Genomic DNA, 16037 nt, shown 5'->3' on the forward strand with positions numbered 1-16037 from the left:
AAATAAAAAAATAAAAAAAAGAACCGGAGGAATGAATATATATAATATATAGTACTTAAGCTAGGCAGAGGCGACTTAATCAAGGATTTGGATCCGTTCTAGATCTTAATGTTTGAAACTTAAAGATTAAGTAATTTGGACCATACAAATTGAATCTGATGATTTCCAAACTCATTATGCTGACTCACCCCACACAAACCAACAACTTCGATCTCTTTTCCACACAGATGAGTGGCTTGAATTGCTTGATCTTTAGATTCCGAACACTAAGGTCCGGAGGGGATCAATTCCCTTAAGCAGTAAGAGAAATCAGCAAGATGTGATGATCTGGTCCCACGCGATGGGCATGATGTTTCAGGAGGAGCACTCTTTTGAGCTTTTCTTGACTTTGTTTCTTTAAGGCCTTCTCACTTCCCACTTGCAATCTTCTTGCATATATCGCATGCTTTTTTGTAATTATTTAGTTCAATTCTAATTTGAATAATTCAATCACAGTTAGAGCACTAATTCCATAGACTTTGGCCTGCGCGCGCTCCATCGCCAGAAGAGACCGGTTGATCCCGCTTTTTCTATCATTATTTATAATTCAAGCACTTTATCATATATCACATATAATGCATATATATCACATAATGCATGTCTTATGAATAATGCGCTTTTCATACATTACCCTGTTGACTAATCCCAACCAATCCCAGACACACTGCAGACACTCTCTCTCTCTCCCGTTGGTGTCTCACAGTCACAGCAGTACTTGTTCTAGTTAGTAAGCTTAGCTAGCTAACAGAAACCCCTAATTATCAGTCGTCCCTCAGACACTTCCTTCCCCCCCCCCCCCCCCCCCCGGCGGCCCCCCCTCTCTCTCTCTCTCTCTCTCTCTCTTTCTCTCTCGGGATTATATGCATGACATGTATATTACCCTATTCTCTATATTTCACGTTGCTGCATCTCGTTGGCTAGTACTTAGAGTGGCTTCCCATCAGAAGTTATTCAATACTGGATTTTCTAATTTGGCTGCTCAGCTATACAGTCGCTCTCTCCAATCCGGTCCACTCGATCACTTGGAGCTATTTGAAGGTAATTAAATTACTTTGCATCTTTTCCGATCGACTGTATAAATTAGCTGCTGTTGCTGCCTTGGAATTCAACAACGTTCCTTCAGCTCGATTGTTTACTTGCGGTACGTACCTTCTTTTGATCATTATATTTCTTAATTACTGTTCATTGGGAATAATATTGGCCTGTATATATATCAGTTGCTAAGTCGTCCTAGTCCCAGTTAGTACCCAATATTGTTAATGATATATATGCTATTTAGTATAAATAGAGGGAAATTGGAGTGTGATTATTTGACTTGCATAAAACTTAATCATCTAGCTTGCAAGTTAACTCTATCCTGATATAATTAACTTCAAAAGTTTATGCGTATATGTATATGTATTATATATACATATATAGGTAAATAACTTGGTTGTCTTTCCATTCTGTTATTCAGCAATGAAAGAAAGATTTTGCCCTACTTTGCTAAAGGATAAATATATAATGTCCAAAGGAGACTGTAAGACAGGAGAGCTTTAACAATTATTTACAAGTCAGCCAAAAAGTTGCCAAAATTTTTTTGAATTCGAATTGAATATATGGACAAATAGAAATGAACAAAACCATCTTACATATATGGAGCTCGTGGAGGGGCTCTTTATCAATGTCAAAAGTGAGTGCGTCCCTAAATAGCTAAATGGTCTCCACCCTCCAGTATGTACATATTCGTATGTATAAATATACACACATACAACTTGAGAGGCCATGCGCACTCATATATTATAGTTTATATGTATCGACGTCAAAAGGTTATATGAGCAGAGAGTACATTGTTTATGGTGTTCTAGCTAAGTTGTTCTAGCTAATCTACCTTTAATTAACAAACGTTTCTTCCGATCGATGCTTCTCTTTTCTGCTATATATATGAACTAATATTGAATCTTTTTATATAAAAATGTTTGTATTATTCCTTCTGGCCTGCTAATTGGAAGAAAAATATAGGAGTACTGCGTGTTGTGCTGCATTAGCAGTATATATATGGTTCCTCTTTCAAGGATAGATATTCAGACCAAAAGTAGTTTTAACAGTATCAGCTAGCTAGCTAGGTCATGCGATGCGAGTCATGAGTCTGGGGCTTGGGTTGGGTTGGATCAGATATCAAACTGTCAGAAATTGGCACACACAAGGCTATATACAAGTGAAACAACTTAATATATATCCTGCTTGCTCGCTGTACTGCATATAGCAAATTATTCATATACGTCTTGTCAGTTATCTGTCGTCAGTGTCTAGTCCATGTGGCCGTGTCTCACTTCTTATAATTAAATGACTTTCAACCACAATTATTAATCCAACTCGTCCACTAATACAAATACATCCATGGACGGTGTAACTTCCAAATTAAACAAGTTTATACATACAAAATATTTAAAAAATGATTTGCATGGCATCCTTAGTTCTTGTGGCAACACAGGAAAGTTGAATTAGAGTAGTTTGAAAGTTCACATATGCACTACTAATCGAGTCTGACTATTCTTAGAGTAAAAATCAATTCCACGTGTTATTAAGGGCCATAAACTCTACTACTTCACAACTTAATTCATATTCTTAAATTTCTGTAATTAAGGGCCATAAATTCTACTACTTCACAACTTAATTCATATTCTTAATTCATATATATATAGCTAGAGATGGAATTTCCATGATAATATCTTAATTTGTGGATTTTGACGATTCAAACTTGCATCCTCGTTCAGCTTCTGAGACAATCAAAACCAGCCTCCTACTTTCATAATTTGCAACCATCTACATGCTAATTATTACTAATTAGTTAATGTTTCAGCTTCATTAACAAGATATTTATGTTATTTTTGGTATAAAATTTGTGTAAATAATGGAGATATAATTCGATCAGACAAATAGCTTTGGTCTGTCTGGTGAATTTCTAGCTAGCTAGTCAATTAAAATCTCCCTGCCATATAGCCTTTGCGATTTACAGTTTGGTTCCCTTAATTTGGAAAATTATATCACGCCTGAATAGATACTTTTCCCAAAATGCATTTCCCATATATATTTCTTCTTTTCACATATATACAGCATTCTCTTAGGCTTATAGGTAGTGAAGCGAATGATTTAGTTTAGTTCTGAAATTGAACTAATCTCTTTCAGAAATCATCCAAAGGGGTGTATTGCTGCACAAGTATTTTGAAGGGAGAACCTGTTATCATCTCTTGTAAAAGCAAAGTACTAATCTGAAAATGAAGTTTATGAAAATTGGAACCAAGCCGGACACCTTCTACGCTGAAGAAGCTACCAGGTACTAGCTATGACTTGTTCCCCACCTTTGTTCCATAGATCAGATTGAATGGTTATGCATAGAATCAATTTCCTCACGCGTACGTCCTCACAGCTCACGTTCATAATGAAATTGTTACTTTGTGCACTTCGGTTTTAATTAAACTAATTTGTTGATTTGTAAGCTGTCCTCACAACAATTTTATTTCGGCTGATTTTGCATTCACTGTGTGCAGGACCGTGATTTCGGATGCACCCAGCGACTTTGTCATAGAAATTAACAACATCAATTATCTTCTCCATACGGTATGAACTCATCATTTACAAGGAATAATGTTTTGTGGAAATGCACCAATTTCATTTTCTCGTGCAGTCACGGATGTGCAATTTTTCTGCTGATCAGTACTTCCTCCGCATCCCTGTTTAGAATTTTTCAGTGTTTTTAAAGCAAAAAAAAAAAAAAGTTCTTCAGTGCGTGATAGTAGTACTGGAGAAATGAAGGAAAGGAAAAACATTGAATAAGAATGAACATTTCACTATTTCTCCCAATTTTGTAAAATCATACAGCAAACTAATACAGCTAGCACTTCTTCTGCATGTACACATTGATGTGCTTGCTCTTGGTCAAGGGATAATTGTGCTTTTGTTTGCTGCAGTTTCCACTTCTTCCAAAATGTGGCCTCTTACAACGGCTTTGCTCTCACTCTGGTGATTCGGAAAAGGTCAGCATAGAGCTTCACGATATTCCAGGAGGTGAAGATGCGTTCGAAATGTGTGCTAAGTTCTGTTACGGAATTACGATTAATCTCAGCGCCTATAACTTTGTACCTGCATTTTGTGCTGCTAAGTTCCTCCGAATGACTGAGTCAGTAGAGAAGGGAAATTTTGTTCCGAAACTTGAGGCTTTCTTCAATTCATGCATTCTTGAAGGTTGGAAAGACTCTATTACTGCACTACAAACTACAATGAAGTTTCCTGAGTGGTCTGAGAATCTTGGGATCATCAGAAAGTGCATTGATTCAATTGTTGAGAAAATCCATACTCCTCCAGCAAAGGTCGCATAATGCTCACCTAAAAGTTTATTATTCTTCTTCTGTCAGCAATCGGTTTATTTTATTCTTCCTTATTGATTTGCTCAAACTAAGAAAGGTTAGTCAATCTTAATTTGCAGGTTTCATGGTCCTACACTTATACCAGGCCTGGCTACACCAAAAAGCAACATCATTCTGTCCCAAAGGATTGGTGGACTGAGGATATATCAGACCTTGATGTAGACCTGTTTCGATGTATAATTACTGCTGTTAGATCCACGTATATGCTGCCACCGCAGCTCATTGGGGAAGCTTTGCACGTCTATGCTTGTTGTTGGCTGCCAGACACCACAAGAACACCTCCACAAACAGGTGAGGAATTTATGGAAAAGAATCGAAGAATTGTTGATAGCATTGTGAGCATGATTCCCGAAGACAAGGGAGCAGTTTATGTTGGTTTCTTGCTAAGGCTTATTGTCATTGCCAATTACTTGGGAGTGTCCCCAGTGACAAAGACAGAATTGTTAAGGAGGTCCGGTCTACAACTCGAAGAGGCAACGGTGGATGACCTGATTTTTCCTTCACACTCTCCCGCTGACCCAGAATTTTACGATATTGACTTGGTTTTGGCAGTGTTAGAAAGTTTCTTGGTGCTATCGAGAAGACAATCCCCTACAGCTGCTTCTGAATTGAACAGAAGCGCTCAGGTTTTAGGAACAATGAGAAAGGTTGGGAAACTCATTGATTCGTACCTTCAAGTCGTTGCCAAGGATGTCAACATGCCAGTTTCAAAAGTGGTATCACTGGCTGAAGCTTTGCCAGATATTGCAAGGGAAGACCATGACGGCATCTACAAGGCTATTAACATTTATCTGAAGGTATGTAAGTAGGCCGGACCATGGCCGCGACAAAGGCAAATATAAGAAGTGAATGTCATAGCCATTTAGAAACCATAAGTATAGTTAATTACTAAATGCTGGTTGACTAATTCATTGATGAAACATATGTGTTAATAAGCAGGAGCATGGGGATCTGAGCAAGGCAGACAAGAAGCGCCTGTGCCGCATTTTAGACTGCCAGAAGTTGTCGCCTGAGGTACGTGCTCATGCTGTGAAAAATGAGCGGCTACCATTGAGGATTGTTGTGCAAGTCCTCTTCTTTGAACAGGAGAGAGACAGAGATTCCAACTCCAAGACAGCAGCAGCAACTCCTGATCGTCGTAAACATAAACCACTGCCAGTTACACCCTCCCAGTCCCAGGAGCCGGGGAAACAAACAGTGCCAGCTAGCAGAGAATCAAATAGTCATAGTCATGATGAGGTAAAATTTGGAGCAGCAAATGTTCATAATAAATTCAGTAGTAGTACCACTGGAAAGAGAGATTATGCGCTGCTGCTAATGCAAAACAAAAGATCAGACGGAATGTTAGCAGTGGAAAACGAAAGAAAGGGTGTCAGATCAGAAACGCAACAAGTAGATCATCAAGGACATGATACCAAAAGGGAAATCCTAAGAGAAGGAGCATCTGGATCTGCAGGAGCAGGGAGCAAGTTGGACGCTAAGAAGATGATCCAAAGGGGAAGTAGGCCGGACCATGGCCGCGACAAAGGCAAAGATAGGTAGCAAAAACGTACACGAACATCTATCATCCTCGTACCCATTGCACTTCTAACTTCTTGTAATTAAGTTTTTCTTTTTGTTTATTCCTTATTCCTCTGGAATTGGAGAAAATGTTTCAGTTCTGAACAATGTTATCTTATGATGAGTACTCTCCACCATTTGTGTCATACTCTGAACTTAAAGGTGGGAACTTCTTGCAAACAACTTTAAAACCATGCAACTCTTCTATTTCGTAATACGGTCTACCGGTATTCATCAACACTTGTAAGTGAGAGGTTTAAGGTTTGATTCTCGAGAAAGACGGGTTCAAACTAAATTCTTATAGCTAGCCTATTGTGGAATTTAACCAACTTCATTCGCCTCTTACCATAGATAATATCGAATGATTTTAATTTTCATTCTTTCTTTTTTTTTTTTTTTTTTTTTTGTCAATATACATGCCTTTATTTCAATTGAAATGTTCGTGTCAACGCCATCTGGATTATAAGAAATTTTTTATTGTGCTAAAAACATAGTCCGGTACATTGATAGAGATTTTACCACACACGCAAACAGGTTAAAAACTCCTATATTACTTGCAAGAATGACAAGGTTGTTATAATATAAACGGTTCTCGTAAGGTCGTTTTCCACATGAATTATTAAATAATTCGAAACAAACCAAATTCCAATTAATTATTGTAAAGCAGAAAGTTGAGATGATTGATTTATAACCTATTTAAATTAAAACGAATTTAATTAATAAAAATAAACTAATCTGCAATATTAAAGATGAAGGGGAAAGAAAACTGCTTTGGAAAAAATCAAATTAAGAAACAACTAGGTTCCACCATCACCTAGCAATCTTATATATTTTTACCAATTACTTATGATCTACACATGCCACTTTGAAGGTTAGGTTTTCCTAATTTATATTCTACTTTGAACCTCCAACATAGAACGTATATCTAACATGCAACCCGTCCAGACGTTCGGATCAAATCTGAACATGAGAGACTCATTATGCTTTATGAAAACCCCTTGAAAAATCATGCAACCCTTAAGACGTGGTGTTCATTTTAAGTGAAATTACAATTATTAATCACAAGAAACCATCGCCAATTTCAGGGAACCTTCCAACCAAAATTGCATCAAATTAGTTTTCTAAAGATCCTAATGATGATCAAGCATTAAAACAATTAGATAGTTTTGATCACGGTGTTTAATAATTCAAAGTGTACATGCAATCAATCATAAGCAATTAAATAAAAATTACATATTCATGCTAAGACTCAAGGCTTCACCCTAGCAAAAGGAATTAGTTACGCATATTCATAATTGAAATCATAGAAAATATTATTAAGAATAAAAAGAATGAAAACACCTTAAAGTAGAAAATCTCCAAGAATGCTAGCAATTACTCTCTGTCTTCAAAGTTGCATAAAAGAAAGCGTAGCAAAGACTAGAACCGGCCAAACCTTTTTAATATCCCCCTAAAGCCAGCGCACAAACCCTAACAACAAAGTATTTTATTCCCACTAAGAAACTAAATAATAATAAAATAAAATAGAAAACAAAGTCCTAATTAAACTAGGAGAATCTGCCAAGTATTTGTCCAGCCACGTTTTAGCCTCAGACATCCTCTAAATCCGGCCCATAATAGCTTGTTTTGAAGATTAGGACGTTCTGAACAAATCTCCAGAAGGCCATGAACCCATTTAAGGTCATTTTGGACTCCAAAAACGTCATTCAAGCCCAAAACATTATTATTCCAGCACTGCGCATTGCTTCTTTATTTTATTGCCTAGAAAATCATTGTTTGGTAGAAAATTTTGATATTTTGATACGATCAAGCTAAGTGACTCATGATCATCCTCCAACTGAAATTTCTCCAAAATTCGTCCATTTGACCATGTTTTGCTCTAGAAGAAGTCAAAAGTCCTATATTGGAAATACAATTCAAAGTATCAAAATTCTTCCAAAATATTAACCGAAATATACTAAGAATAGGGTAAAATATATAATATGAAATTGACTCATCATACACCAAGTGTCATAACAGAACTAGTTGATTTTTTTTAAGTTTTCAACTAATTATATCATTATACTTGTTGTAGTGAGCCGTCTGCCGAAAAAAAAAATCTCTCCATAATTACAAGAGGGGCTTAAAATAAAATAAATAGGAGTGAAATGACAGTTGTCTCATTTGAAGAGGGGTAGGTTCAGTATAGTAACCGTACCCAAACTCTCGTACCAATTATTGTACCAAACTTTCAGTTTGACAAAATCTATTACCATTACCATACTAGACTTTTGATATATAGAAGTTCAGTATTACTAAATAGTTCGGTTGGCATTGTATGGCAACGGTAATTGTCACTTTGTTTTGGGACAAAATTTATTTTTGTTTTTTTAACCCAATTCAAGGGCGAAACTTTTTTTTTTTTTTTGTACCTTTATCTCATACATTGTAGCCTAAATTCATCTATTATTCATCATTCATAATTCACACACACAATAATTCAAATGATGCATCAAGATTCATGATGAAAATTAAGCTTACAATCCAAATAGAAGTTACAAACCAAAACAAAAGGAAGTTAACAATCCAAATAGAAGTTAAAGTTTCAAACCAAATGAAAATTGGAACTAAACTTCAAAAAGTAAAATTCATTGATAAATTCTTCAAGTTTGAGATGTCGAAGCTTTTGAAGGAGGCATTGAACTCGTAGAAGAATGAGATTGTGTCAAGCCTATATTACAAACAAAGAAAACATATTAGTAGCAAGAAGAATTAAAGTTGAAAACCATTTAATAACAAATTTACTAAAAAATTTTAAAGCATATCTTACTTATTTCCACTTCTTTCATTTCCTTGTAAAATTGAAGCATATCTTCCATTGGTTCTTTGTAGAAGTTTACTTCATCCGCCCTAAGTCAATCACTAGTACACACTAGTGCCTCTATCATTTTAGGAGTCAATGATGCCCTAAAAGGCTAAAAGAGTCCACAACCCTCCTCCCTAGGCTAAATGCATTTTCACTAACAACGGTAGAAGTGGGGATTGCAAAGATATCCTAGACTATTTGTGAAAGAATTAGGAACTTTTTTGTGTTTGATTTCCACCAACTCAAGAGATCAAAGTCACCACCAACAATGCTAATATAAGTAGGGTTTTATTTTCAAATTATATATATATATATATATATTATTTATATATTATATTATATTTTCGATACGGGACAGTAATATCGTAGTAATGGTATCCATTGCCAATACCGTATCATGAAATTTTGGTACGATATAATATCGTACCATTACCATTGGTAAAAAATCGGTATGGCACGGTTGGCAATTCGATTGGCACAGCAATCGATACGCTACTTACGTCTGGCTTTTGCTAAAGACACAATGCAGGGTGAAAACCAGGTAATAAGACCATCTCCAACCGACCCAACCAAATGGTCATAGGCTAAAAATAACTCGAAATGACACAAAAACGATCTCCAACCGAGGGCTAAGCCAAAGGGCTTGTAGGCCTGATAAGCTCATATTTATATATATATTTTATATCAAATTCACTTGTCTTTTCTTAGTTAGTTCCTTATATTTTTGAGTTATTTACTTTGTTTTTTGTGTTTTGTAGGATTTGTCAAGTAAAGAAAAGAAAAATAACACAAGTGGAATTTTAAGTAATAAATTCGTCAAAACTGCCTGTGCAGGTCAGCTGACTTTGGAAGCAATTTGCGGACAGCTCAGAATGAATTAGAGAATGAGCCTTATATGCTTGGAAAGCTACAGATGTCTATTTTCTGGAGCATTTTGCAGATTGTTAATATCATTTTTCTAGAAAAAGTTATGGCTGTTCTAACACTGAAAGGTTCCCAGGAGGCTGAGCAGTTTGTAACTAATAAGAAAGCATTGAAAGCAATAAATCCCATAAAACTAACAGCCAAAACTGATGCAGCCAAGAACAAGCCAGCTAACACCTATTCAAATATCAGAGGAAATGAAAAATTAAGTGAGAGTAATGGGCATAAAGGCTGCCCAAAGAGTTACAATTGTTTTAGCATTTCCTCCCACTTATTGTCATCACTAAATGGCTGTTAGTGGGGTGAGTTATGGAGAAAAAAACTGTGGCAGCAGAAAATGAGAAAAGACCTACAGGTTGCAGGAAAAAAAGAGGAGAAAAAGTGTGAAAAAATAGAGAGAAAAAAAAGAAGGAAAGCAAGGAAAAAAGGCAAGGCTGCTGCGTTGGGGAAGGAAGGAAAGGAAGGAGGAAATCTTGGCATTCTCTTCTCTCGGTTTTATCTTCTCAAACTCATGTCTTTCTTTTGGTTTAATTTGAGAATTATTTGTAACTAATTTTTAGTAGTTAGGAGCTTTTTTGAAGCCCCGAATATGATTGCAAGCTTGTTATGACATTTCGTTTGAATTACTTTTACGAATGGATGAAAATTGGTTCACTACTTGTCTCATTGATGAATTCTTTATGTGTTTTCTATGGATGCATACTTAGTAAGCATATCTAGGATTCTAATGCTATGAATATGTGTGTGTCTGCCCTTGTCGAATGAGGACCTACATATGTTCTAGAGTAGTACTTGTTAATTGCAATTAACATGTGAATCAATTTCTAGGATAAGTAAGACAACGCTAGTACTTACGATGCCTTGTGATGACTCAAACTCTTTTCGTTCTTAATGATTTCTACTTGTTAAATCTATGAACACACCATTCGAGATTGCATGTTAGGGACTAAGTTAAGTTGAAAACGTCATTCTCTTAACATACTACATAAGAAAGAGTAATAGGTTGAGTTCTAACATTGAGCCAACTTGAGCATCTTCATCCAAAAATGAAAGGAATTTGAATGAAACATAACATGTTTGCATGATTATTTGGTGGTGGATAGCAATTCCCCTAACTCGTTTTTCTTAATTTGCGAACTACTCAAAAATCTGTCTCTGTTCTGTTTTTGTTCGATTTAATTTAAATAGCAAATCAACTCCAAAAATCCCAAAAATTTGTGTGAGTGTAGCTCTGTGTGTCTAGTATCTGCATATAAAATTTCGTAGACTTTAGATAAGTGTAAGTCAGTCTAATAATTATTTTTCGGTGGCTGGTCAGTAGGGACAGCAGCCCAGTTTTTGTGACATTTTAAGTAGTTAGATAAAACAATCTTCTGCAGGAAAGACCCTTATTTTCATATGCTACAATTGACAAATATTATTGTTAATAAGGAAAATTAATAGGACATTTGTGTGCTACTTTGTGGTGTGCATTTAATCCTACCAAATATTTGGCGCCGTTGCCGGGGATTGTTATTTCTAATTACTTATTTTTTATTGTTTTCTTTTCTTGTCTAATTAGTGTTTGTGTTTTTGTTCTTGTTTTTATTTCAGGTACTCTTCGTAGTATATGCATACTCGAAGGTCCAAAAGCATTGATCTAGATTCCTACGATCCTGAGGTTGAACGAACATTTCGAAAGCTTCGAGGAACAATCAAGCAGAAGCGTGCATCGGTGTCTTTACCACCATCTTCTCCACCACATTTGAGTTCGGAAGAGGAGGAAGAACCACAAGAAGCCATGGCTGATAACCGGACTTTAAGGGAGTTGGCAACGCCTAATACAGATCAACAACCATTGTGCATCACATATCCAAATGCAGGAGGAGGATTTGAGCTTAAGTTTAGCATGATTCACTACTTGCCTAAGTTCCATAGCTTCTCAACAGAGGATGCCAACAAGCATCTCATGGAGTTTCATGTGGTATGCTCGGGAATGAGACCAGCCAATGTGGATGAGGAGCAAGTCAAGTTGAGGGCATTCCCATTTACATTAGAAGCTAAGGCAAAGGAGTGGCTTTATAATTTACCTCCGGGATCAATGAACACATGGAACCAGGTGAAGCAAGCATTCTTGGAGCAATATTTTCCGGCCACAAAAGCTGCAAGCATAAGGAAAGACATATGTGCAATCCGACAACAACATGGAGAGCCCTTTGGAGATTACTATGAGCGATTCACACATTTGGTTGCATCTTGTCCTAATCATCAAATTTCAGAGCATCTTTTAATACAATATTTTTATGAAGGATTGTGTGGTACTGATCGTGTAATGCTTGATGCAGCAAGTGGAGGAGCATTCATGGACAAGACACCAACAAATGCTAAGGCATTATTAAAGAACATTGCTGGCAACACACGACAATTTGGAGGGAGAGATGAGCTACCTCTTAAGAAAGTTAACGAGGTAAATGCTAACTCTAGTATTGAATTACAATTAGCTAACTTGACTAATCTTGTGCAACAGGTTATGGTGGCTCCAAAATAGGTGTGCGGTGTTTGTTCAATGATGGGACATGCCACGGATATGTGCCCTTCGTTAATGGATCAAGGTGGTCTTGAGCAAGCTAATGCGTTAGGAGGATTTCAGGGGCAACAAAGACAAAAGTATGATCCATACTCCAACAACTATAACGCAGGGTGGCGCGATCATCCACACTTAAAGTGGAACAATCAAGACAACGGACAACAATTTGTTCCCAACAACTATAACCGTCCACCTGGCTTCTTTCAAGCAAGACCGCAGGCACCGTTTCAGCCTCAACAACAACAAGCTCCAAGTAAGTCTCTTGAGGATTTAATTGCTTATTTAGCTAACTCTACTCAATCTCATCAACAGAAAACAGACAAAGCAATTGAAAACCTTGAGCGCCAAATGAGTCAGTTAGCGAGTTTGATGGGGCAACAACACCAACCAGGAAGGTTGCCTAGCCAAACCGTGGTGAATCCAAATGCGGAGCAGATGAATGTTGTGACTTTAAGGAGTGGAAGAGAAGTTTTTGAGCAGCCAAGGATGCAAAAGAGGACTAGAAAAGATACAAATGAGCAAGGGGAGCAACAAACCAAAAATCTTGAGCAAAATGAGGCTTCAACAGAAACTGAAAAGTCTCATAAAGATACAGAATTAAACAAAAAAGATTCTGATAAGGTAAGTAAAGAAGTTCAAAATTCATTTAACTCATGTGTCCCTATTCCTTTTCCTCGTAGGTTTATGAAGTCTAAGAAAGAGCAAACTGATAAGGAAATCTTGGATACTTTCCGAAAAGTCCAAGTGAACTTACCTCTTTTAGATGCCATAAAACAAGTGCCCAAGTATGCAAAGTTCGTTAAAGAGCTTTGTACGAACAAGAGAAGATTCAATGATCAAGAAACTGTGGCATTAAGCGAGGAAGTATCAGTTGTTTTGCAGAGAAAGCTACCACCGAAGTTGAATGATGCCGGTAGTTTTACCATTCTATGTGTAATTGGAGGGAAAGAGTTTGGGAGAGCATTGTGTGATCTGGGGGCATCCATCAATCTGATGCCATATTCAGTGTATGAATCACTAAACCTTAGAGACTTGAAGGAAACAAAGGTAGTAATCCAGTTGGCAGATCGTTCAAATAGATATCCCAAAGGCCTATTGGAGGATGTACTTGTGCAAGTGAATGAACTTATTTTTCCTGCTGATTTTTTTGTTCTTGAGATGGAACATGACTCTATGCCTACTGCACTTCCTCTTATATTGGGAAGACCATTCCTTAGAACGGCGCGTACGGAGATTGATGTCTACGATGGTACTTTAACCATGGAAATTGATGGAGAAAGCGTCAAGTTCAAAATCTTCAATGCTATGAGGTACCCTAGTGATTTTGAATCTTGTTTGTCTATTGATGCGTTTGACTATTTTGTGCAGGATTGTTTTAATGAAGGTGTAGGACAAGACAATTTAGTAAAGGCGTTAATGCATAGCATTACACATGGAAAACTTAATTATTCCGAGCACATTGAAGAAGAATTAATCCAGACAGTGGCAGCCTTTGAGTCTCTTTCACCAATTCGTGGTAAGTTTTCTTCCTATTTTATTTCTCTTCCTACTTCTAACGAAAAAATTCTTCCTTCTGTGATTCAGGCACCCAAATTGGAGCTTAAACCGATTCCTGAACATTTGAAGCATGCATTTTTGGGAGAGGATGAAACATTACCGGTCATCATATCATCACAACTCACAACAGAAGAGGGGAGAAACTGATCCGGGTACTGAAGGATCACAAAACTGCCATAGCTTGGAGCATTGCAGATATCAAAGGTATAAATCCAGCTACATGTATGCATAGGATTCTGCTGGAGGAAGGTGCAAAACCTACAAGGGAAGCTCAATGCCGTTTGAACCCACTCATGATGGAGGTCGTCAAGAAAGAGGTTATCAAGCTTCTTGATGTTGGCATCATATATCCTATCTCGGACAACAAGTGGGTGAGCCCTGTTCAAGTAGTTCCGAAGCGATCTGGAGTCACAGTTGTTAAGAATGAAGCTAGTGAGCTAGTGCCTACACGTGTGCAAAATAGTTTGAGAGTCTGTACAGACTATCGGAAGATAAACAGCACCACACGCAAGGATCACTTTCCAGTTCCATTCATTGATCAAATGTTAGAAAGGTTAGCTGGTCATTCTCATTATTGCTTTCTTGATGGCTATTCTAGATATAATCAAATTGCAGTTGCTCCGGATGATCAAGAAAAGACGACTTTCACATGTCCATTTGGCACATTTGCATACCGGAGGATGCCGTTTGGACTTTGCAACGCCCCCGCCACATTTCAAAGGTGTACGGTAAGTATCTTTTCTGATATGATTGAGAAAATAATTGAAGTGTTCATGGATGATTTTTCAGTTTATGGTGATTCTTTTGATACATGTCTACATAATTTGTCCCTAGTTTTAAAACGTTGTCAAGAAACTAATCTGGTCTTAAATTGGGAAAAATGTCATTTCATGGTTTCACATGGATTAGTTTTAGGGCATATCATATCTGAAAATGGAATTGAAGTTGATAAATCTAAAGTAGAACTTGTTAGTTCTTTACCTCTCCCTACTACTGTCAGGGAGGTTCGTTCTTTTCTTGGACATGCAGGTTTCTATCGTAGGTTTATGAAGGACTTCTCAATGATTTCTAGACCCTTGTGCCGTTTGCTTCAAAAGGATGTAACATTTGATATGAATGAAGAGTGTGTGGTAGCATTCAACAAACTTAAGGAGTTGTTATCCACGGCTCCTGTGATCATGCCACCAGATTGGAGTTTACCTTTTGAGTTAATGTGCGATGCTTCAGATTATGCTGTCGGTGCAGTTCTAGGACAACGTGTCAACAAAGTGCCACATGTCATCTATTATGCATCACAAACACTCAATGATGCACAGTTGAATTATTCAACAACAGAGAAGGAGCTTCTAGCTGTTGTATTTGCTTTAGAAAAATTTAGATCTTATCTGATTGGAACTAAAGTTATTGTGTTTTCTGACCATGCAGCTTTGAAGTATTTACTCACAAAAAAAGATGCAAAACCGCGACTCATTCGATGGATACTTCTGCTTCAAGAGTTTGACTTGGAGATCAAGGATAAGAAAGAGAGTGAGAATGTTGTAGCAGATCATCTTAGCAAACTTGTGCACTCAAACATAGAGGAAGATTTCATCCCTTTACGTGAGAGTTTTTCGGATGAGCAATTGTTTTCATTAAAGGTTACTGACCCTTGGTATGCAGATATTATCAATTACAAGGTCACCAAAAAGATTCCGGATGATTTTACACGTGCTCAGAAAGATAAGCTTGTCAAAATCGCCAAATACTACGAGTGGGATGATCCTTATTTGTGGAAATATTGCCCTGATCAATTGATTAGAAGGTGTGTCCCTGAATCTGAGTTTAAATCTATTCTAACTTTATGTCATTCTTATGCATGTGGCGGCCATTTTGGAGCAAAGAGGACAGCCCTTAAGGTGTTAGAGAGTGGTTTTTATTGGCCTAGTTTGTTTAAGGATGCGTACGAGTTTTGTGCAACATGTGATCGTTGTCAACGAACAGGTAACTTGGGCCCAAGAAATCAAATGCCACAAACCTCTATTTTGATTGTTGAGATCTTTGATGTGTGGGGCATTGATTTCATGGGACCTTTTCCATCTTCAAATGGTTTTCTTTACATTTTATTGGCTGTGGATTATGTTTCTAAATGGGTGGAAGCGAA

General features: G+C 37.1%; 1 protein-coding gene across 1 annotated transcript; it reads left to right on the plus strand.

Moving 5' to 3' along the window:
- Positions 1-505: 505 nt before the first annotated feature.
- On the plus strand, positions 506-6151 carry LOC103948473 (BTB/POZ domain-containing protein At5g47800). Its single transcript, XM_009359824.3, has 6 exons — positions 506-1180; positions 3208-3355; positions 3570-3639; positions 3990-4388; positions 4505-5242; positions 5385-6151. Exons 2-6 carry the CDS (start codon positions 3297-3299, stop codon positions 5985-5987), a joined length of 1869 nt encoding a protein of 622 aa, XP_009358099.1. The 5' UTR covers positions 506-1180; positions 3208-3296; the 3' UTR covers positions 5988-6151.
- Positions 6152-16037: the final 9886 nt, after the last annotated feature.

Source organism: the organism of the source record quoted next, unplaced genomic scaffold (assembly GCF_019419815.1).
Source record: "Pyrus x bretschneideri cultivar Hongxiangsu unplaced genomic scaffold, Pyrus_bretschneideri_v1 Contig19, whole genome shotgun sequence".
Classification (NCBI taxonomy): domain Eukaryota; kingdom Viridiplantae; phylum Streptophyta; class Magnoliopsida; order Rosales; family Rosaceae; genus Pyrus; species Pyrus x bretschneideri.